The sequence below is a fragment of the Elgaria multicarinata genome, chromosome 10, assembly GCF_023053635.1.
Source record: "Elgaria multicarinata webbii isolate HBS135686 ecotype San Diego chromosome 10, rElgMul1.1.pri, whole genome shotgun sequence".
NCBI classification, from domain to species: Eukaryota; Metazoa; Chordata; class Lepidosauria; order Squamata; family Anguidae; genus Elgaria; species Elgaria multicarinata.
Genome location: NC_086180.1, coordinates 57292515 through 57317249, shown reverse-complemented (window position 1 = coordinate 57317249; position 24735 = coordinate 57292515). Strand labels below are relative to the sequence as shown.

The following is a 24735-nucleotide window of genomic DNA, read 5'->3' as shown; positions in this document are numbered from 1 at the left end:
GCTTTAACAGTTGTGATGAAGAGGAAATTTCACCAGGTGTGACATGCATACAAATGACACCTGCTGAAATTCCCTTTTCTATGCAGCTGTTAAAGATACAGGAGCCCTGTCCTCCTTTTCATATGGTCACCCTAATATGGGTACCACCTGTGGCACAAGAAATGGAAGTTTGTGGTCTGTGTATATGTGAGCTGTGTAGGCCATAGGGCTTGTTAGTGTAGAATCAGGCCTCCCTCCTGTCCATGTCTCTAGCATTGTGTGTTGATTCCCCCCTCCCCCCCCGGCTCAGTAGACTACAAATAAAACTACTCAAAGCACAGAGGGCTGCATATGTACGTTCTCATATACTGTGGGCTTGATTTGTGGTATGTTTGCCAAAAAGGCTGGCCAGCACTATATTAATCTGAACCCTGTCCTTCACATCTGGTCACCCTAGCTCAGTCTTCTGCAATGGCCATGCTGGTTGCAGATGATGGGAGCTGTAATCCAACAGTTGGTGGGAAAACAACTCTAGTGCTGCTAAGAATTCTTTCTCCAGCTGGGACAACTGTTACTGCCAGAATAAACCGAGCACACTCACTGTCATCTAGGTTAAAAGGAGGGACGCAGTTCTATGTAAATAGAAGAACAAGGACACTATCCAGCACAGAAAACTCCCATCACATTTCATCATAGCTAGGGGGCTCACTTAGGTTGGTTCCTTAGTCTGCAGTATGATGGTTCCAGCCTTACCTTCAACATTACAGCTGAAACTTACTGATAATTACTCAGTTCTAATTCCAAGAGAAGTTTAGTTGCTACAGAAAAAGTGAATCTTCCACAGTGTCTTGGGTCAACCATTGCACCCTCAGACTGCATCTCTAAACTATTGCTTGATTTATTTTTCTTATAGCAAATTAAAATGCTGGAAGCGTTAGTGGCAAAAAGGTCAATTATCCCAGCAAAATATACAAAGAGGACCCAAACAAAATATTAATATAAAATGTTTCCTTGGGAGCCATGTCAAATATATGTGATTTCCTGAGTGTTTAAACCTTGGATCTCCTGTAAGTGAACACACACACCCCTTTCAGTTTCACTAGTTTTGTTGTCTAAATACCAAGTGGAGATGTGGACCAATCTACTCATTGCTTCCTTTTTTATTTATAGAAGTTTTGGGAAATGGGGGCTGTGTGTTTTGATGGTAATTAAAGTAACTTTGAGTCAGCAGATAAGACATACTAGAGAAAAATGAGAGAGAAGGGAAAGTTTGTGTGGAGTGGAACGGCATTGGAAAGAAGAAGCTGGTGGATTCAAGCTAAGATATGCAGGAGGATATTGGAGCCTGAGGAGGAGCAGTAATAAAAATGAAAAATAGCTATTATGTCTGGAGATAATCAGCATGAGATGAAGAAAACAGTACAGTGTGTGCTGTCCTTGGGGGAAGGATATTATATAATGAAAACTTGGCTTCTTTTGATGGAGGCAAATGCTGCATGTCACTATAACAGGAAGACATCTGTGTAAATAGGTTGTCTGTCTGCAGTGACAGTTCCAATTAGACAGCCTTTTACCTTACTGATTTATGATTCGGTCTTCCAGGTAAATGGCATTGACATCAGGAACGTGCCGCACAGCTATGCCTTGTCTGTCCTGAGGCAACCTTGCCAAGTCCTCCGGCTCACGGTGCTCAGAGAGCAGCGCTACCGGTGCCGAAACAGTGGACTTCCTCTTGACGTTTCCTGCTACAGGGATGACAGTTTCCATGTCATTCTGAACAAAAGCAGCCCAGAGGAGCAGCTGGGCATCAAGCTGGTCCGCAAGGCCGATGAAACCGGAGTGTTTGTTTTCAACCTGCTGGAAGGAGGCGTTGCTGCCCGCGATGGACAGCTTCAAGAGAATGACAGAGTGTTAGCAATCAATGGACACGACCTACGATATGGGAGTCCAGAAAGCGCAGCTCAGCTGATACAGGTTTGTTGCAACAACTTCCAGGCACTTTCTGAACATATCTGACAAAGAGATACTTTGCGATAAGAACTGCAGAACAATTACCCAGTTCACATGGGTTGTTGGAAATACATCAAAAGGTATTGGTTCCCAGGTGCCCACCTGCTTCTGCTGTGACAAAACGACTCAGGGACACCCCCCTCCCTGAGTTGTTTACGTGACATCTGAACCCAGAACTCTGGGTTGTTGGGGTACCATGGTTTAACCAATCGTTTGAACCCATGGTTTAGCTTATTTATTGCAGTAGAAGCGGGCAGGTGCGCAGGAACCAGCAAACACATGCACTCGCACTGTATTTCCAACAACCCACAGTTTGTTAACCATGGGTTGTTGCCGTCGTGCAAACCAGGTCACCGTGTATGCTCAGTGAGAGGATATCTGCGCCACTTCTGCTGTTACCAAGTTAGCTCTGCTCTCTAAATGCAAACCCTTTGCTAATACTCATGGAAAAGTGGAGATGATTTACTGAGTAATATCAAAGGGTGCGTCCCCCATAATATCTGCAGAGTAATATCGTAATATTTCATTAGACAGAATAGATTACCAATCTTATTTAGTGCCATATTCCTTAGGTATTATACATTATAGTTGAGTTTGTATTACAGAATTGTATCTATCACTATGTACTCTTGAAAAGCATAGAATCCTCCATTTTGTAGGTGGGTGACTATAGACCTAAACACAAACTACACATATATAATGAGTCTGGGACTTAAGAGTAAATTGTTCTTCATTGATCTTCTTCTGCCTCTCTCATTCTTGTAGAGTAAGTGGTTGCAAAGATTAAATCCCGTTTTGTAACAATTTTTTTCATGACATAAAAATCCCCTTGAGCCTTGACCTCGATACATGATAATTCAGCCTCAAGCCCTAAGGTTTGCAATTTGTTATTCAGTAAAAAGTTGGTAGAAGCATGCAATCAACTTGCTTTGGGTGCAGTGACATGGGCCTTAGCTAGACCTACTTGTTAGTCCGCGACGGAGGGGTGAAGATCTCGCAATGGTTTTATCGCGAGATCACCCCTCTGTTTGCACGCAGCGCGCGATGACCTCAGAAGGAGAGGCGTTGCAACCCCCTTTTTTAATTTGTAAAGGGACAGCAGCGCATGAACGATTGTGTGCAAAAGGTAGGTGTTTTTTTAAAAAAATACTTTCCCTGCTCCCCCCACCCCACCCCTGATGGATGCAGTGCTCCTGAGGAGCTCTGCACCCTGTGCGCAGGTCCCGGCTCCTCACGAGGAACCGTGAGGAGCCAGGACAAACCACGGCGCCGAGCCACACATTCTGAGACCATGGAAAAACCAGGCCTAAAGGGGAGGATGAGATCCCGGGGCAAGGGAGGGATCATCCCTCCCTGATCCCGGAATCCCCTGTGTGTCATGTGAACGCACAGGGACGATCTCAGGGATCACCCCGGGATTTTGCCCCCTCTAGCTATGGCCATGATGAAAATGGCCCAATCCCTATGGCGAGCCTACTGTTTCTTATGGAGACCTTACCATAGCTTTATAAGAACAACTGCCAAAGAGAGAACACATTAAAGTAGCTTCCATATGGTAACCATTTTGTCTACACTGACTATCATTGTCTGTGCAGGTTAGTAACAAAAGAAGGGCTTTATGTGCTCTAAGAAAAGGATGCAGCAAAGGGAACCCCCTGCTAAAGGGTAGTATTCTGAGTAACAGTTTGTTATTCAGTTAGTGAAGAGATCAAAAATGGTTCATAGACAAAAAGTACCCATATGTATACTTGCATAAATACATGCACATACATGCACACGCACTCTCACACTGAACTCAAGACAATTCATATAAATGTTTAACAAAGCTAGTGAAGCACTTGCTATTTTCAATTATGTCCCAGAGTCACTGATGTTGTGCTAGTATAAACCCATCCTTGCGCAGTATGGGAAAAAGCACTGGTGGTGGCAAATTTAGGCAGCAAATCTCCACTTTTTCCCATTGCTCTAGCGAGTGCTACTTACAAGTATTGGTTTATGCTAAGTGTGACGTCATTAGCACTAACACTGAGGCGCAATTGGATACTACCTGGAGAACGGGTATTATTTAAACAAGTATTTGAAACACACATAAATTCTCAGGGAATTTAAACAATATGCACATCAAAGGAAGAGAATCACATTTCCAAGACATGAACCTCATGAATCAAATTAGCCTTCCCTAACTTAGAATTCTCTACCAGTCTAACCTTTGTTGTCATTATAATATATCCAATTTGCCTCTTTTCCAAGTAATTTCAGAGGAAAAATAATATGCTGAGTCACCAAGTATATCTGTTTTTGTTTTGTTTTGTTGTTTTAAAATAGTGCTGTTACCTAACTGAAACTTTAGACACTTAGTCATATGAGATTTCTTGAGTTTGTCACTCAACTAATTAAGTCTGCATATATTTGCATGTGAATAAAACAGTGGTGAAGAAAAGAAGTAGTTTTTCAGATGATGCCTGCATGTGCCACAGCAGACTAAGCGTCTTGTTCTCTCCACACTAAAATGTCACCTCCTGCTTCCCTTGTGATTCAGAAATGGTTTTCCAGGATAATTAGCAAATGAAACAAAGTAAAATATAGAGATGGTGTGGTTCAGTTATTAGAGAAATGGACTTGGCTCTAGAGGACTTGTATTCAAGTCTGTCAAATCAACCGGTTCCATGATTTAGAGAGAACTATGAAATTCTCTTCTAAAGAGATACTTTGTTTGAACTTCTGGGATCTCCCTGCCTCCGCCACCCCTCAAACACACACTCTAGCAATTGATCACATTTACAACTTTCCTGTAAATAACCAGTTTGGAGATAAATCATGGGAAGTTCTTCAACTGACCTTGTAATACATTTCATATAGAATAACTATATATTAATTAGTCTTCACACCACCAGCTGATTTAGTTTCATATCATGCCTATAGCTTTAATCTAAGACATTTTCGGACATTTCTCTGTTTCTAATTACGAGACAATGCTGTGACTATATGGATTTAAAGTACAGATGCCGATATTCTTATATGATGGCATGCTAAAAAAGAACCCAGAATAGAATAGTTAGGCTTCTTTTAGAGCAGATAGCATTGTGACTGTACATGTAAAGAAAACGTATGTTAAACATCTATAAACATATATGTATGCATCATTTATGCCTTATGTGACAGAAACACATTCCTCACTGTATCTAAAATGGAAACAAACAAACAAAACCTCAAAGCCATATGAAATTATGAAGCGATGGACAATGGGAAACCACTGGAATTTTCTGTGCAAGTCTATGCATGTTTACTCGGAAGTAAGGTCCATTTTGTTCAGTGGAGCTTACTTCCAGGCAAATGTACATAGGCCTGCAGTCTTAGAAGTGTTTAACTTTGACTGTTGCCAGTGTCTGTAGGAGATGTCTACGATATACATGAGACAGTTACCCCTCTTGTCCTAGGCTCAGGCCTTAGCTAGACCTACCTGTTAGTCCGCGGTGGAGGGGTGAAGATCTCGTGATGGTTTTATTGCGCGATCACCCCTCTGTTTACAGGCGGCACACGACAACTTCAGGAGAGGCGTTGTGCCCGCCATTTTAAATTTTTTTAAAGGGACAGCAGCGCATGAACGCTCGTGCGCAAAAGGTAGGTGGTTTTTTATAAAAAAATTACTTTTCCCACTCCCACCCCACCCCCGATGGGCGCAGTGCTCCTGAGGAATCGCGAGGAGCCGGCCACACGTTCCGCGGTCTCGGGCTCAGCCCAAGACTGCAGAAAAACCAGGCCAAAAGGGGAGGGCAAGATCCTGGGGATCGCCCCAGGATTTCGCCCCATCCAGCTATGGCCAAAATGATCTCCTTAAAAAAAAATCACACTATGCAGGATTGTGTTGGTCACAGTCTATGCATACCATTTTGAGTTCTTTTAGGTGCAGAAAGTTGCAATTACTTCACCCACAGATCAATGTTTCATATGGAGAAACTCCTACAAATGTTACATTTCACTTTCAACTTCTGTGTTATGTTGAACAGTTTGTTGCTGAATACTCCAATGACATCAGGGTGGCCAAATGCAAAAGAGGGCAGGACTTGCCTCATTGTTAATAGTTGTGGAAGAGAGGGAACTCTTCTGCATAACTCTTAAAGGTGCTGGAGCCCAGTCCTCTTTTGCATTTGGCCACACGGAATGGAGTAGTAGTATCAGTATGGCATTTGCTTGTTTGGGTGGAGAAATTACTCAAAAATAGAGAAACAAACAAAAATAGTTGGAAAAGTTACTAAAAAATGGAGAAATAACTAAATCAAAATTGTTAAATCAAAATGCATGAATAGTATCACCCAAAAGGATTTAAAAAATTAAATAAGCCAGTGATTATTTATGAAATGTTTGGGGGACATTAATAAATAATACATCTGTCTTCAGTGAAAGCTCTATAAACTCAGAGCACCTATGCTGTAATGGGCTATAAATCCAGTGTGGTGTAGTGACTAGAGTGTCGGACTGAGAGTCGAGAGATCTGGGTTCTAGTCCTCACTTGGCCATGGAAGCTCATTGGGTGACTTTGGACCAATCTCAGCCCAGCCTACCTCAAAGGGTTGTTGTTATGAATATAAAATAGAGAGGAAGATTATGTATGCTCCCTTGGATTCCTTGGAGGACAAAAGGCAGGATATAAAGGAAGTAAATAAATAACTGACATTTTAATTAAGGGTGAAAGTCCTATAACTGGCTGGAGAATTCTGGCAGTTGTAGGACATTATTCTGTTTAAACATGCATAGGATTGTGCCCTAAATTGTTTAAATATTTTTTGTGTTCCTAATCCTGAGAGTTTTGGTTTTGTGACTGACTAACAAAGCAGGGCTTTTATCTGCATCTCCACATGCAGGCTAGTGAGAAGCGAGTTCACTTCACTGTGTCTCGGCAAACCAGGGAACAGACTCCTGATATTTTGCAGGAGGCCGGATGGGATTACAACGGTAGCTATCATCAGCCCTTCCCCGCTCTGAGGAACAATCCTAACAAGGTGAGGCTTAGGGCTTTTTCCCCCACGTCATTATGGTTTCTTCTGTGAAAGAGTGGGGAGGGGAGCTCTGGTACATTGACTAATGTGCAATGTCTCATCGTATCATCTCTGGACAGTTTCGCCAAAAGAAGCACAGTTTTACTTTGCAGTATAAACACAGAAACTGTGGTCCTCTTTGTTTATATACAACGGGAAGTGCTGCCGCCTTGTGAATGGATGGCAGAGAGAGTCCAGGACTTGAGAGAGAGGAAGTGGAAAGAAAATCATGGTGCAAAAGTTTTGATATTCATGTATTCTATTCACAACTATGCTTTCCAACAAACCATAGTGTACTTTAATAAATAGATAAATAAATTTAAGAAGCTTAACCATCCAACTTCTCCATCTGCTGCAAAGCATGAAAGCCAGGCTGTTGATGAGACTGGCTTCAGAGATTCCCTGACATCTGGTAGAAGATTAATAGGACTATCATCCTGTCATTCAATTGGGGGTTAACTATTATCCAGAGGGGGATGTGAAGGTGGAGGTTCAATGTGCTGCCAGTTTCTTGCATCTTTTGCAGTATCCGAAGGAAGCCATTGCCCTCTTCTACTAAATGCATCAACAGAAAACATGAGAGGCTATAATTCTTCGACAGCATTTTATACTCCCTTTCTCTGACTGTAAATTATGGATGCAAGTCAACAGAGCCAGGACTCGTAAGCAGCAGAGCTCCCCATGCAAAACTCCACTTGGTATCTTGACAAACAGGGATGGGGGGAATCTCACCAACATGAGGGAGACAAAATCAGTCCTGTTTGGTTTCTACAGAAGATGAGGCCTCCTGCACTACACCCCCACTTCTTATCTCTCTTCATACAAGCTACTGTCACAGTAACACAAGCAAGGGATGTAATTATGCCTACTGGATGGGCCTAACAAATTTTAGCCCAGCCTCTCAGTTTTTTAAAAAAAAATCTGTCCTGCTCATTGGATAAAAACCTTCCAGATCAGCTCATGGAGTAAAAACATGAAACCATCAATCTCTACCTATAAAGCTGAAACTATATGTATAGGATGTATGTCCAGAAATGTTTACACACTTCCAGATGAGTTAGAAACTTGAAATTTGGCACACTGATAGGTCTGGCTATACAATGTAACAGAAAAATTTTAAAACACAAAATTTTGGGTTTTAAGTATTTTTTTAAAGAATTTAATAAAAAAAAACTAGGCTTATGCCTACATCTCCCAGCATGCCTTGGGTGGGAGGCCAGACTTATCGGGCTTTGGTGGCCATCATCCTGTGCCTGAAAGGAGAGCACCTGCCTCAGTTGCTAGGCACCATTGGGAGTGGGAGAGAGGGAGGACACAGCTCTTGGCCTATTGCCAATGGCAACGACTGAGCTAACAGTCAGTCAGTCAGACAGCTGGCTCCTTCACTGTCTACCGATGGGCACTGATTGCACAGTGCAGTGTGGAGTGGCTCGGACAGTCTTCACTTCCCATTAGTCTCAGCGGCAAGACTCACATTGGGCAAGTCAGGCACCACGGCGAAAGGCATGCCAAGAGCTGTGGTTTTCATTTTCAGTGGGGACAAGGAAAATCATGGCAGCAGCCTCAAGGTGGGCCCAACCATGCATTGGAGGAGAGAGAGAGAGAGAGAAGAAAAGAAACAGATTTAATCCATTTTAAAGTTACCTCACTGGCCAACAGTGGCCTGTCTTGCACGGTTGTCATAATGGTGAGAGAGGAAAAAAAGAAATATAATTTGATTAAAAGTTAACTCACAGGCCTACTTTAAGAATGAAGTCTTCTGACTATTTCAAAAAATCACATAATCATTAAGAAGAAAGAGACATTACTTAAAATTTATGATTTAAAATTTAAAAACAATATACAGTTCGTATATGATATATTATATATGACTAACAGTTAATAAGACCCCATGTATATTACAACATTTGATAAAAACTTATTAATTAATCCATTTTTTCTAATTCTTTTTTCCTTAAGATGATTACCTTGCAGACTATCTTAGGGGGCCCAAGCAATGCTGGGTATATCAGCTAGTAATTATATAAAGGGCAGCATAAAATATATTAAAGGCCGCAAAAAGAAAAATAAACAAGATGAAAATATTACAGTAAAAATTCAGCTTATGAATGGCTGGAGCAAATGAAAAGGTCTTCATCTGGCACTAAAAAGGCATCAGAGGTGGCACCAGACAATCCATGTTGGGGAGAAAATTCCGCTATCCCGGCACTGAGAAGGCACTATCATAGGTCACTGTGTCCACCTCACTTCTGAAACTGAGGCTTCTTAGTAATTAAGGTCTCTTAGTAACTGGGCACTTTCATGTTGGAACACAAACCAGCTTTTGAAACAATTCCGCTGGATCCTGGTCCATTTTTAAAAACATAGTTCAAAGTGGTGACTCCAACATTTTAATCACTTGGGACCCAGATACCATTAGGATGGTCTATGCATGAAGATCATCCTCGGAAGCCCTTCTTTGAGTCCCACTGCCATCGGTGGTGAGGTGACAGACAGCGATTGGAGAAACACAACCTTCCCCATTGTAACCCACCATCTTTGGAACTCATAGGCTTGCCTGCTGGCATCCTCTTTGCTTTCTTTTCCGTTCCAGGTTTGTTTGTTTTATTTCTCCAGGCGTTTTAGGCATCGGTTTAAAGGAGATTTTATGCTGGACTGCTATTTTATTGTGTTGCTTTCTTGTTTGATTTTTGTATTTTAATCTCATGTAAGCTATTCTGAGAACCTTACTGCGCTGATACATAAATGGAATGCCAGCTGGTATTTGGCATTGCCACCTCAGATGAAGTAAGTGATCCTTGGATCTTGGGATCATTAAAATAATATAGACATTCAGTAAGTTTTGTTCTGCTCTTTATCCCCTGTGCTAGCAGTGTCAGCTCAGTGACCACACAATGACAAGCTGATAGCCTGTGCTTGTCCCCTTTTGACCTCTTCAATAGAGGTCACAACTTAAGAGAAAAGTGAATGCTGTTCTGAGCAACATTAGCTAATCTCTCTTGTTTGGCTTCTTTCTGAGTTTGCTAGAGATGGCTCAGTTGGTATTCTCATTTGGATCTCCTCTGATGTAGAAGAGCGGGTACCCTATCCGCTTACAGCTGGAATAGCTCAAGGGAGTCTCTATTCATGTGGAGAATTATTTTCATCGCACCATCATATGAGGAATCTCTGTTCCGATGCACACCAGCTTTACATCCCTAGTTTGTCAGTTAAATTTGCTTAATTGCTATCCTGATTCTTACCCAAACTATAACTCTTTTTGGATTTTATTGGGTTTGGGGGTAGGTTTTAGTCTTCCAACTCCAAATGCCACATGCATTTTGCTTAAATCCTATTAAATCTTCATGCTTAAATCCTATTAATTTTGTGCTGTTGTGGTAGAAACAAAAGGACCCAGTTGCATATACAATTTTCACTGCCTCCAAATTATTATGTATCCCCCAGTCACATTTTAAAATTCTACTCTCTCTAGGATATTTTATTTAAACTTTTCATCCCCCACAGTCTTTTTGTCTTTTTCTTCAAGAGCCAACTCTCTCCGTAGACATTTCTAGGACACAGATGTAAATGTGGGGTCGATATTACTTTCAAGTTTCTAATATCCAGTGCCAAGAATAAGCTCCAGCCTTCAACATCATTTGTTATTATAAAATGGCTCAGCCATTCCTTTTGGCGAAGGAAACTCGTGACATCCTGCCTCCATGTAGAAAGAAGCAGGCTCTGAAGCCAGAGCCAATTGCAAACATCGAGTCGCCCAGCACCAAGTGTCAGGGGCATTGTGAGCCACTCTAACCAATGCAACCTCCTCAGACGTCACTGACAATAATTTGGAGCGTATTTGCATAGTGAAAGGTGATCATACGTTTCTAGATTATGTGTGAGACAAGAGGATGTTCAGACTGTTGTTCTCATATATCAGGAAAAGGCACCCAAGGAATCAAGTGATGAATTTGCATTTCTGCTTCTCAAACCACTTCCACCAGTGTTTTCTTAAAACTGCTTCCTAATATCAGATGTAACTCTCCCTTCTACAATTTAAACCAGTTGCCAGTTCTTTTATCTAGAGCAGGGATGCGGAACGTGAGGCCCTCCAGATGTTGGTGGACTGCAGCTTCCAACAGCCCTAGCCAGCTTAGCCAATGGTGAAGGATGATGGGAATTGCAGTCCAATCTGGAGCACCACATGTTCCTCATCACTGATCAAAGCAACAGGGTACCAATGGTATTCCATATTTTCGTTGTGGCATTCTTTTCAAAACTGGAAGATTATTAACACATACCCCAATAATATTTTCAAAAGACTAAAAATATGCAGTAACATTTTACCCTTCCTCATATGACTACTCTTAAGGATTGTTTGCCTCTGTTCTTGTTTGAAATAACTCCTACTCCAGCTCCACCGTATGGTGCTTCACAGAATAGCATATGTTAAAAAAAAAAACAGGTCTCTGCCCTGAGGAGATTACAAAATTAAATGGGGGTATAAGAGAACATTGAAACTGAAAGAGGGTGATGAACATGGAATCCCCATTTCTTAATCTGTATTGGTGGAGTCTAATCTCATTTCCTGGTCATTCATTATGATAGATTATGATTCTAGTTTTACACCCCCAATTGTTAATTTAAAAAAATCTCAAGATTCTGGCCCCTATCCAAAAACAGTTACTCACTAACTTGTCACATTGGGTTGCTTCCAGATTTAGGCCTGGGCTAAATGGAAGTAGATTTCTCTGTCCCTTTCTTCCCCCAGCAGGCTGTTTAGCTCCCCAAAAATGCTGCATAGGGGGTTGGAGGTCTCTGCTAAATGGGCAGGCTGTGGTACTGGAGGAAATTAGGGATCCCTGAAGGGTGATTCTGCCACATTTTCAGGGATTACCTTTCCTTCTTCCCCATTCTTCCCCTTCTTCCCCATCCCTGAAGGGTGATTCTGCCACATTTTCAGGGATTACCTTTCCTTCTTCCCCATTACTTTTAGTGACTACTACATTCAGCAGGGTCTCCCTAACCATCTGTGTAGCATTAAATGGCTGCTGCAGGGAGTAGAAGACAGGAAAGTCCAGCCCCACAAGCCAAGATGCACATGCCTAAATCTGGATCCAACCCATTGGTTTTACTGGAATTTAAGAATGACTAACCTTCTCTGGACTGGGGACTTTGGATTTAGATCCACCCACTCTGGAGGATCCTTGAGATCCTTGGTCTAACTGGGAGAGAGAAGGATCTGTTTATTTTAGCTAGGTAGATCTGACATGAGTCAGCTTCCCTCCTGGGCCCTTTTAGGGGAATGGCAGGCCTTTATCTGAAAAGGAGGCTCCCTCAGTTGGATCTAACAAAACTGAATCTGACTCAAAGGTTTGGGTCAGACACTCTCCCTGCAATGGATAGAGTGTAGCTTGAATTGTGCTCTTTGAGATCAGTGGAATGGCTCCTTTTAGGTTATGTAAAAATACATTATGTTCCTGTCTTCAAAGAGTAGGCTGTTTGCCCTTAACACTGAGGGATATAAAACCCTGTAGCTGAAGGAACAGCTTCAGACTTCAGGTAATTAAAGTTGTACACGCAGCGGTGGCCATTGCCCATGAGACAACGATCAGGACGTTTAGTTAGAGATAATGAGCTATAAATATTTATCTTTCAGTAAATATTAAAAAGGAGGCAAGCTGTTATGTTTTCCCTGTCAGAGGAGCCCCCAAGGTAATGTCAAAATCATGGAGGGAAAGTGCTGTTTAGGAAGGAACACGCTGAAATGCTGCAATGACTAAACATTGACTTTTAACTGGTTTACTTGGTTATCAGCAATAAAGCCAAGTAAGCTCAGCATAGTGTTTATTAAAAGAAAGCTTGCATTTCCTTTCATCCTCACCCACCCCATCATCTCCTCTTCTAGTTGAGTCTCCACAAGTTGCATTCTTTTGATAATAATCTAAATAAGAACTCATTCTGAGGGATTTTTTTGAAAAAGAGAAATTTATGATTATGACAAGTTTGGTGATGAACTAGAAAATAATCAGTTGTTTCCTTATCCTTATAATGAAACCAAGTGAGTGACAATTCATTTCTGAACATTACCTTTAAATCTTGATGAGGTCTACAACTTTTTTTTTTCATAAAAGGATGTACAAACACAACCTACTTTAGCTACAAAATTACTGATGTGTGAGACAGAGGAAGCATATACTTTTCATACTTGGTTAGAAGGTCAAATGCTGCCCTGACTTATGAAAAAGACATTTCCTCTCAAAAATTAATACTTGCCAGTGAGAAGAGCCTCTAATCACAAAAGTGGAAATGAGATTCTTTTAGAGTTGAATTTAATGTTACTTTAAGGTGAAGAAGCATTTCTCTCACTCTCATTAATAATAAGAGAGATTTACTCAACCTGCAATCCAGTTACGTTTACTGTGAAGCAGACCCAGAACTCTTCCACAAACACTCTTCTCCATTCTCAAACAGAGTGAGTGTCTATCTGCATGTATCCTTTTACACAACTGATGCTTTGAGATGCCACTGAGGACTCTTTCACACAGAGCTTATGTAGTGCAATCAGAATTGGTTACTCCTTGATGTTTGTGGGTCCTTTTCATGACATCATAATCCTCTGGTGCCTCTCCTGCTGTTTTTTAGTTTTATTCTGTCAGGATTTAACTCATCAAAAATGCAGTAACAAATATATACCGCCATCAAAGACCTGGTGTACTTTCAGGATAGTGCAGTATTACTGCAATGTTGCAGCGCCATCTGCTGGCTGTATAAATGGAACATATGGAACTTCCCCACAAAAGGAGCAGCCAAAAAAGTGGGGAGAGGAGACACATGTATTGTGCCTATCATAATCCCAGCAGACTCTGCAAAAAGAAAGCCCGGTAAGGGTGTAAGATTTTTGCTTTAATGTAGAGAAGCCCCAAATTATATCCTATTTTTATTTATTTATCTATTTAAATGATTTCTTAGCCACCTTTCAGAGCAGAAGCCCTCCCAAGGCATAAAACAATATAAACATTAAAAGCAATAAAAGCATAGCTAATAAAATATCAGTTAAAACAATTTTTAAAAAGTCATGAATTTACAGTTCTGCCTGAGATGGAACTACAGTTAACTGGATCTGGGGTCATACCAGAATCCAGCAGGACCTAGCACAATGCCAGAGGCTTTGCCAATGCAGCTGACTTGTCACTACAACAGTGAAGTTTCTGGAATTCATAGATTTTAGTAAATTTATCCATGGCTGTTGATCATCTTGAATCGTCAAAGGTTCTTAGGATGCATTTTTTAACTTTAGGGTACACTTAATTTGACAAAAGTAGGTCTCCTATATACATTTTCTACAGCGGGACTTGCATTTCTGCTACTTTCAGCTTGGGGTAACCTGTACATTGAAGGCCAGACATCCAGCAGCTTTTATGTACACGTGCTTCAATAACCAATGTACTGCAGTGATTTAGCACACTCACCACTAGATGTTATCCACATATTCATCCTGGGATATGTACCTTCTAAAGATTGCATGAATAAAATATCATGCAACCATTTTTGCCCTCAAAAATATACTGCCATGATTGTAGGAGATTGCTTGATGTGTATCAATGACCTTCTGGCTCAGAGGGAATGTTCTTCAGGTGATCTTAACTGAATGAAGAAAATTACTCTTCAAATTACTGTGCAAACCAGCAAACTTTTAAGCAAATGAGTTTTGTGAACCACCCAGAGAGCTCTGGCTATTGGGCAGTATCGAAATGTAATAAATAAATAAATAAATAAATAAATAAGTTCATTTTTGCAGTGTTATGGCCCAGCCATCACTTCATTACAAGTCTTTATCTTTTATTTCCTTTTATTAAAAAAAGCAAACACCACTTTTGGTTAAGCAACATGTTCTGTGTGCTATGATGCTTTAGTACAGAATGTCTAGTTGCATAGCTCTGTTTGATGCCTCCTGTTTCTGTAATATGTTGACCTGGAACTTTGTCTTCGTTTCCCCACCTTCATGGCAGTGGCAGTGAGCAATGATAAGCTAATTGGCCATCAGATGAAAGCAACCAGTCCATGAATTACAAGTAACTGACCGTTATTAAACTGTCAAAAAGCTCTGAACTCAAGTTTGCTCTTTGTCCTCCACAGATTGCCCTCCACTCAACCACCTGTCATGAAAAGGTGGTAGTTGTCCGAAAAGATAATGCAGAGTCCCTGGGAATGACTGTGGCAGGTGGTGCCTCTTCCCACAGGGAATGGGATTTGCCTATCTATGTCATAAGTGTGGAACCGGGTGGAGTCATCAGCAGAGATGGAAGAATCAAAACAGGTGATGACACGAAGTTTGGAGTATTATCTGAATCAAAAGCATGCCTTAGAGCAGGGGTGGGCAACTTATGGCCCTCCAGATGGTTTGGCCTGATTGGATTACTGGGACCTAACCTACCTCAGAGAGTTGCTGTGAGAATAAAATGGGGGAGTGGAGAGAAAGAATAATGTACAAAAATGGTGGGCAACTTGTATCCCTCCAGATGTTTGGCCAACAACTCCCATGAGCCCTAGCCAGCATAGCCAACCAGGCCATATTTAAGGTTCTAGTACTAGTGTACAAAGCCCTAAACAGCTTGGGACCACAATACTTGAGAGACCGCCTTCTCCTTTACCAACCTGCTCAGTCACTGAGGTCATCTGAGGGCATGTTCCAGGTGGGTCCACATGGACCTATGGTCCACCAGGAGAAGAGTTTTCAGTGTGGGGCCCCCCTTCCTATGGAATTCCCTGCCTTTGGAGATCAGGCAGAAGTATTGTTTTCGGCACCTCCTGAAAATGTTGATGTTCCTGGAAGCTTTCCCTGGATGACTGACCGCCGTTTTATCTGAAGCTTGTTCTTTTAAAATGCAATTTTTAATGGTGTTCTTGCTCTGTTTTTATTTATTTTTATTCTATTTGTTCACTGCTCTGAAATCTTGGGATAGGGAGTTGTATATAAATATTGTAAATGAATGAATGAATGATGAGAGTTGTAGGCCAAAACATCTGGAGGTTGTCCACCCCGGCTTAGAGAAACTCAGACGATGTTACAGTCTTTGTGAAATGTAACAGCCTTTGAATTTGCTTGTGTATTTATTTAGATCCAATTGTCATATACTTGAGGTACAATTGCCACTGTATATATTGCATTGGTAACATTAAATCTGGGGAGATCACCTGGGAAACATCATTACAGTGGGTTCAGGAAACTGGTCAGCAGCATGATTGTCATCTCTCAGTTTGAAGTATATTAATGTGTACAAAGTGATTGATTTCCTTAAGAGGAGGAAGGCTATTTATTCGTTTAAGCTGTATCCCATCTTTCCTTCAAGGAGCTGTACATGGTTCTAATTCCACCACTATGTCCTGAGGTCTGAGAAATGGTGATTGGTTAAATGTCACCCAATGAACTTTTTGGCTGAGGGCTCATCTACACCAAGCAGATATTCCACTATGAAAGTGGTATGAAAAAGGTATATAAAATGCAGGAGCCACACTCTGGCTTTATAGTGGTATTGAAGTGCACTGACAACTGATGGGGCCCATTGACACATTCCATATACTGCTTTCATAGCACTTTCATAGTGCTATATCCTCCTTGGTGAAGATGCGTCATGGGCCCCAACAGTTGTCAGTGCACTTCAGTACCACTATAAAGCAGTAGTGTAGATCCTGCAGTGCACTTCAGTACTACTATACAGCAGTATAGTGGCTCCTGCCTTTTATATACCACTTTCATACCACTTTCATAGTGGAATATCCTGCTTGGTGTGTGTAGATGAGCCCTGAGTGTGGATTTGAACCTGGATCTTCCAAGGATCAAAACAACCAGCATTTTTTAGCTTAAAGCACATACTGTCAGTAGCTAAGCCTTTTAGAACGGCGCCAGGGCGGGGGAGTGCGGAAGCCAGGAAACCACCAAATGATCAGCAGTCGGGAGAAAGGGGCAGGGCCAAGGGAAGTAGGCAGGGCCATCTGATGAACCCTAGAGGGGCAAATTTAGCTCCATGCCTGAGGTTTTGTACCTGTGCCCTAACCACAATAGTATAGTGAGTATCCCATGCTAGCTCCCTTCCTCTATCAATATTTGCCAATCTCGATATTTTTATATCATATCTTAATGTGGCATAAACTTATTTTTGAACAATTGATTACTGGCTTTAATCGAAGACAGCGCAAGAAAACCACTCAATCCAAGTGAACACGAGCTGCAGCATTTGTTGATTTCTAGGACAGTAAGAGATGAGAATAAGTGAGCTCATCCTCTATGTGCTGGGTTCAAGGGTCACCTTTCTCGCCCACTCTTTGAACCTTGAGAAGAAGAATTGATCTGCATTTGGGGCTGGGGAGGTAGTTTCCATAACCAGATTGAACTAGGACATTTTCCTAGATTTAAATTGCCGTTGAACACCTCTCAGTAGTTCTGGTAGCATCTGAGCATTGTTTACATGGAAAACAAAGCAGAGGAAAATGATTTGCAATGTGATTAAGTATACTATCTGGTGCAGATTTTGCATTGTTTGTTTGTTTTTATTAACATTTATGTGCTGCCAAATAACAACGTTCTCTGGGTGGCTTACAACGCCAAATTATTAAAATACAAATAAAAAACATAAAACCAAAACTATAAAATACAGCATAAAGCTTCATTACAAACCCAATTGAAGCTGGAGGCACTATAAACAGGCACAGTCTGATCCATTACAGTTCAGAGAAGCCCAAAGGGATTTCTATCTAAATGCTATCAGAAGCTAACAAAACTTGCAAGCAAGGTTGATTTACAATACATGAGGAACGTGTGGCATGAATCTGCTATCTCCAAACACTTCACAGTATCATGGGCATGCATTTATGCTCTGTTTGAACCTTTAAAAGAACTTTTATATTGAAGCACACCAGTGAAACTTAAGCCCTCATAGATTAAATAAGATTTTAGAGTTAAAGCAAGCTAGGAGATTTAGGACAGATAAAAGGAAGCACATAGTTAAACTATGGGATTCTGTGAACCGCCCAGAGAGTTCCGGCTATTGGGCAGTATAGAAATGTAGTAAATAAATAAATAAATAAATAAATACAACAAGAGGTAATGTTGGCCACCAATTTGGATGGCTGTAAAAGAGGGTTGGATAAATTCCTGGAGGAGAAGGCTGTCAATGGCTACTAGTCCTGGTGGCTATGTGCTACCTTCAAGATCAGAGGCAGTAAGCCTATATGCACTAGTTGCTGGAAAGCATGAGTGGGAGAGTGCTGGTGCACCAGGTCCTGCTTATGGGCCCCTGTTTGGTCACTGTGTGAACAGAGTGCTGGACTAGATGGACCCTTGGTCTGATCCAGCAGGGCTCTTCTTTTGCTTTTAAGCTGCGTAACACTAGCTTTTTCCATATAGGGTGCCAAATGAGTAATTTTAAGGAATCCTGGTCTTAATTGAGGAAATATTTCTTTCATGCCACACATAATTTATCTGGTGTAGTGGTTTGAACGGTTGTAAGGTCTTTCAGATAGGGATTGAACAAACAGAAATGTTAATAGCTGCAAAAATTCTGCAGAAACAGGATTCTGACTCACCTCCTAACTGACATGAGTCTTGTTTGACTCAGAGAGAGGATATAGTGGCCAGATGTGTCTCAAAGGAAATGGGAGATATTTTCTGAATTACTGGAGTACATATAATGGGTTGGATCCAGACTTAGTCATACCTAAATTAGACCCATTGAAATCAATGGGACTCAAGTTAGGCATGAAGATGGCATCAACAGACCAGTGGGAAAGAAGAAGGAGCGAGGGAAAACATCAGAGTCTGCTTCAGTTGGACTTTATCCCCTGTTCCTGGGAGAAGAGAGGAGAAGCAGGGCCACTCAGCCAGCCCTGCTGACAGTCTACGTATTTTTTTCCTCTTCCCCTCCCACCCATCCTTTTTTCCTTCTCTATTGTACCATTTTAGATTAAGCAGGAACTGTCTTTTTCTGCTGATTGATTGTAATGTTTGTTGATTTCCAAGAGCCTTTTGGGGGAACTTGGGATACAAATAATTTAAATGAATAAATAAATTTTGTCACATTGATTTCAATGGGTCTGCTCTAGGTATGACTAAGTCTGGACCCAACCCTATGAAACCTGTCTCAAGTATGACATCAAGAATGTTATATATGTATAAAAAAAAATTACAAAGCCCATATAACTCAACATAAAGTTCAGTGGAAGTTCTGTGTCATGTGAATAATTGGCATCTATTGATCCCCACTACTCCTGTACTGTTAAAGCAGTTCCATGCTTCACAGCATTCTGCTCAAAAGGAGTTTCTTTTCCTTATAACTCCAGTAGTTTCCCATGAAAAAGGCAGACCGAGAGCTAGAAAAATTCCAGCCAGTATGACGTAGTGATTAGAGTTTGGGACTAGGACTGGGGAGACCCAGGTTCAAATCTCCATTCACCTGGGAAACTAATTGGACTACTGAGGCCTAACCTACCTCAGAGAGTTGCTGTGAGAATAAAATGGTGTGGGGATGGAGGAGAGAAAGAACTGTGTACATCAGTGGTGGGCAACTTGTAGCCCTCCAGATGTTTTGACCTACAACTCCCATCAGCCTTAGCCAGCATAGCTAATAGTGAAGAATTCTGGGAATTGTAGACCAAGACAACTGGAGGGCCAGAGGTTGTCCATCCCAATATACATCGCCCTGCTGTAGTGTGTTGTTGTTGTTGTTGTTATCCTGACTTTTCTTCCTTTTAGAAGGAATCCAAGGTAACTTACATAGTCCACCTGCTCTCCATTTTCCTCTGTGAGGAAGTTAGGGTGAGAGTCAGTGACTGGCCCAAAGTCACGCAGTAAGCTGAACACTCTAACCACTACACCATACTGGCTCTTCCTTAAAACCAATAGGTTATAAAACACTGACTTAAGCTGCAGTTTTATACCCATTTACCTGAGAGTATAGTCCACTGGACGCAAAAGGATTTACTTCTGAATAGACATGTATAGAATAGCACTGTAAATAAATAAATATACTAGATGTCTGGTCTTCCAATCACTTTCTTATTATTATTGGTGACTACACATATTATTCTTGTGCATACTTCACAGCTTAGTATGAATCTGGGCTAAATTATTTGTTCAGATGCCAGTTCGGTGGTCCAAATGGGAGCCACTGTCTCAAAGAGTTGAAGATAAGTAGGGAAGAAATTAACTTGTAATTTGTTCCAGATGCCACAAGGAGGCTTTCATAAGATTGGTACCGTATTCTAGAAGACTGCCCACTTCAAAACTTGGTTTTAATTCTCACATGGTAGCATTCCACATCCTTCTCAAAACAGCTTAGTATGAATTAGATTGCTTTAAGTTACTGCCAAAAGAAGGCACACTCTCCAGTGGATAGAACGTGTTTAATATGTTCTCATATAATATATCGGGTATTCTTTTTAGGATTTCTGTAGTAAATAAAATACAGAAAACTTCCACTGGTTTTTCGCTAAATTGTTCAACAATCACAGCAGTGATCCTCAATTAGAACAGATTTTATCTTCACAAAATCAGGGCAATTAAAATGCAACAAATCTGTCATATGCTTTCTTTCAGTATAGTGCTGTAGAAGCTTTCTTACAATTGTATATTAATCCCTATTCATTTTTAATTCTGGATTTGCTATTATTTATTTATTATTTATTTATATAGCACCATCAATGTAAAACAATGTGAATTGTTTTACAGTAAAGAAAGCATTCACATAGCCATGGTATCCTATAGTGCTTTGGGGACCCTGCAGAAATGATGGCCTTTCTGTCATTCTGATGACATGGAGGAAGCATGGCTATAAGGGGTAACCATGCATGTGTGCACACACACGTACGTGTGTGTTCAGTTTTGATTGTCTGTTTAGTTATTGAAAGCAGCAGCAGGAGAGAAGGTAATTGCTTTTGGAGTGTCATCCAGCCTAGTTGACTACTCTTTGGGAAGTGGCCTAGCTTTGGATGAGAAAGCATGTCTGATTTTTTTCCTTTTCTTTCCTTGCCCACTAGGAGACATTCTGCTTAATGTGAACGGAATTGATCTGACGGGTGTCAGCCGTGGGGAGGCTGTAGCCCTTTTGAAAAACATTTCCTCATCTGTTGTACTCAAAGCACTAGAACTGAAAGACTGCGAGACCTTGGAGGATGGGAGGGACACTTCATTGCTCAATGCCAGTTTGAACCCACCGTGTCACAGCGAATGGTCACCTTCCTGGGTGAGGTGGCTTGGGCTACCACGGTAAGTCCAAGGAACCCTGAATGGCATATGGTGCTTACCTGGCTTTTTTTCCTGGCTTGATGCATTAGGCCAACACTTTAATTAAATCCAGATTCTGTCCAAGAACCTCCACTTTTCCCCATTTCCCACCCCTGTTGTTCATACATATCTACAAACAGACACACAGAGAGAGGGGGGAGGGGGGGGAGAGAAGACAGATGAGTCTGCTTTTAAGGGCACAAAATGATCATGTACTGGTTTGCTTTTGAAAAAGCGTCTGGACATAGTAAGGGAAATCCTGCACAGACACACAGGTCTTAGAATACAGATCTGGGATCCTGGACCACCCTGCGTCCTCCTAAACGACCCCTACAGCTTGCAGATTGCACAGACACCGTTTTAGTTATATGCTGTTTTAAACTGTTTGACTTTGCCCAGATGTTCAAGAACTGCGTGTGTGCAGGGGTTGAAATTCTCTAAACTGCCTTCCCCCTCACCCTGCCCTGCAAAGAAGAAAAGAAACTGTTAGTCTCTAATGGGCAGGAAGCAGCTGTGTTGTAATTTTTAGTAAAAATAACAAAAACCATGGTGTGCGTAGTTTGTCACCCACTCACAGAGTGCATTTTAATGTCTCCCTGGGACATAAATTCTGCCTCATTGCAACATTCGTCTGAACCTGAAATTTAAAAATGAGATCTTGCCACGATGACACTGAATTAAATCCACCCTCAAGCAAAAATCCAGCAGCCCATAAATAAGAAAAACTCACACTCATATAAAAGACTTGAGAATCTTGTGACCAGCTTTGCACACTCGCCTTTTGTTTTATCCAGCCCTATTCATCCAAATATTTTAGATTACCCTAAGCCCCATTGGCTTGGGAGTGGCTGTTTAATACACCAGTACATGTGCCTGCAGTCCTTATCCACTTACCTGGGAGTAAGCCCCATTGAACTCAATGGGACTTCTGTGTAGAAATGTATAGGATTGCACTGCAAAGGTATTAAAACAGGCTTCTTAAACTATGTTTTGGGGGACTCTGTGGCTCCTCATGTTTATCATGGTTACCTTAAAAACATTCAGCACTTTTAGCCTGCAATCTCAATTAGACTTGCTCTCAACTTTCTTGAAAGAAGTCTAATTGAACTCAATAGGGCTTACTTTTAAGTAGTCATGCCTAAGATTGCATTGTATTTTATGCTGTATTTTGTTTTTAATTTTTGTAAACCTCGCAGAGAGCTTTGGTTATTGGGTGGTATAGAAATGAAATAAATAAATAAAATGCACCATTTTCTTAAGAGGATTATATTTATTTATTTTATTAGTACCCCACCTTTCGACCAAAAAATGACACTCAAGGCAGCATACAAGCAGTTAAAATTTATTAAATTTATTAAAACAATAAAATATATTAAAATACAATAAAAACATAAGAATTACAGAATTAAAAATAATAAAATAAAAAACAGCGCCAAACCCAACACAGACCCAGTTAAAGGTCAAAAGCCTTCTTGAGTAAAGCAGTGTGATGATACCTACTGGGATAAGACTGTGTTGATTTCTGGGGAATTTTAAAGGCAGGCCATCATTTTGGGAGGCAAAATTATTTTATCTGTATTCCGCCCTGAGATCCCAGTGATAATAGGACAGGATACAAATGTTTAAATAAACAAACAAGAGTCTGTACACCTTTAACAGTTGCATGGCAAATGCTCTCACTCTGTGTTGAAGTTTCACCTGTTGAATTTCTGGATGCCATGCAGCTCTTAAAAGCACAGGAACCCTGCCAGTTATTTTAAATAAAGGTGGCAACCTTGTAAATGAGCAATAGCCACGTGCCTAGCAGGGTACCCTCTGTATCACAGCACACTTCAGGGGTGATGTAATTGGGTGGGAGACTTCTGGGTATGTACACACATCTGCTTGCTTAAAAGAGATGTGTTAAAGATGTGTTTGCTAGATTTTGCTCACAGCATAGAACACTAATAAGTAGCCAGCCTGTAGCTTTAAAAAAGAATCCCAGGGAAATGGATTTGCCCTCTTAAAGCCATCAGCCGCTTTTACCAGGTTTCCTTCTCTCCATTCCAAATCTATACATGCACTCCCATCCCCCCTCCTCCTCTTCCAGGGGCCTCTTTTACCAAAGGAAAATCACCCACCATGTCAGCAGGTCTGCAAACAGGAAATTCATTGTAATCATATCTCCAGCTGCAGCACCACTCACAGAAAAGGGCCACAGTGTATATGAACACCGAAGGGGATTAGTATGCTGAACTGGTACATTGGTCTTCTTAAATTCAGATTAAAGGGGGGGGGGTCAATAGGAGGAGAGGCTAAAGCTGATTATAATTAACAGGAACAGAGGTGTATTTCTTATTAGTACTTGCTTGTTTGGGCCAGGCACCTGGGAGTCAGAATATGGATTTATCCACTTAACAGAACAGGTTATCAGATACTTTAATCTTAACTAGTGAGTTCTACTGACACTCTTATTTCTCAATTTTTGACTCTCCGAGCTTCTTCCTCCACATCTGGAAGCCCTTTAGTGGGTCCTTTCACCAGAACATGCATCACATTAATACACATTAACTCATTTCCCCCTTGTCTGAGAATGTAACCTTTCGGCACCAGAGTTCCCATTTGGTGCGGAGAAGGGCAACTGCCTAGTAGATCTTTAAGAAGGGTCAGAGGACCCTGAAGGGTATCTTCACCAAAATCCGCCTGCAGTTACCATACGGTCTTTGGGAAATAAACTCCCCCATTGGTGTGTATTTAAGGCTAGAAATCACTTCTGAATATAGTCTTTATTATTATTGAATGTATCAGTAGCTTGTCTGAAGTTATATCCAAAGTGATGTACCACACCTAAAAACAGTTATAAATCAATGAGAAACATCAATGTTTTGGGATGGAGTTGTTGCCAGCACCTTAGACATCAGCTTAGGGAGAGAGACAGAACCCCATCCTGTGGTGCAGATGTAGGTTGCTCTGGCAAAAAAAAAAAAAAAGTAGCTCAGAGAGGGTCATTATAAAGCCTCGGACTGCACATACATCTTGATCTATCATACTGCAAATAGGTTGAAGCAATTAAAATTGGCAAGTTGGTGATCCAGCCAAGGCCCTAGTTTCACTGTGGAATAGTGAGAGACGGAGGCCATTGGCTTGAATGCACCGGAGTGCCCTCTCCAGCACTCTACAGCCCACTCTGCTCCTTGATATACTGGGGAGTTGTGGACAATGAAATAGGATGGACGTTGGCTAGGGTGCAAATGGCGTAAGACTTGAAGTGAAGACAACCGAGGACACGATCATGGGGGAATCCGCACGTCGTTCCGAGATCGCTTCTAAGCGACCCCAGTGCGGCGTGAAAGCGAGTGTGTAACTTGCCTTTTGAAGAGCCGACAAAGAGACGTCCTTCCCGCCGCCTCCGCCGCCACCCAACTCCCTCCTCGCCAGCTGGGACGGAAAGCTCGGGGGAAGAAGGCGGGG

At 41.4% G+C, this 24735-nt stretch overlaps 1 protein-coding gene across 2 annotated transcripts in view; it reads left to right on the top strand.

The window, feature by feature from the left end:
- The window catches only part of LNX1 (ligand of numb-protein X 1), a 78935-nt gene that overhangs the window by 46348 nt on the left and 7852 nt on the right, over positions 1 to 24735 (top strand). For both annotated transcript variants that reach the window (XM_063135787.1, XM_063135786.1), the window contains exons 5-8: positions 1582 to 1953; positions 6852 to 6989; positions 15144 to 15324; positions 21039 to 21267. In XM_063135787.1, the coding sequence (XP_062991857.1) occupies positions 1582 to 1953; positions 6852 to 6989; positions 15144 to 15324; positions 21039 to 21267 (920 nt within the window). The remainder of the gene's footprint in view (positions 1 to 1581; positions 1954 to 6851; positions 6990 to 15143; positions 15325 to 21038; positions 21268 to 24735) is intronic.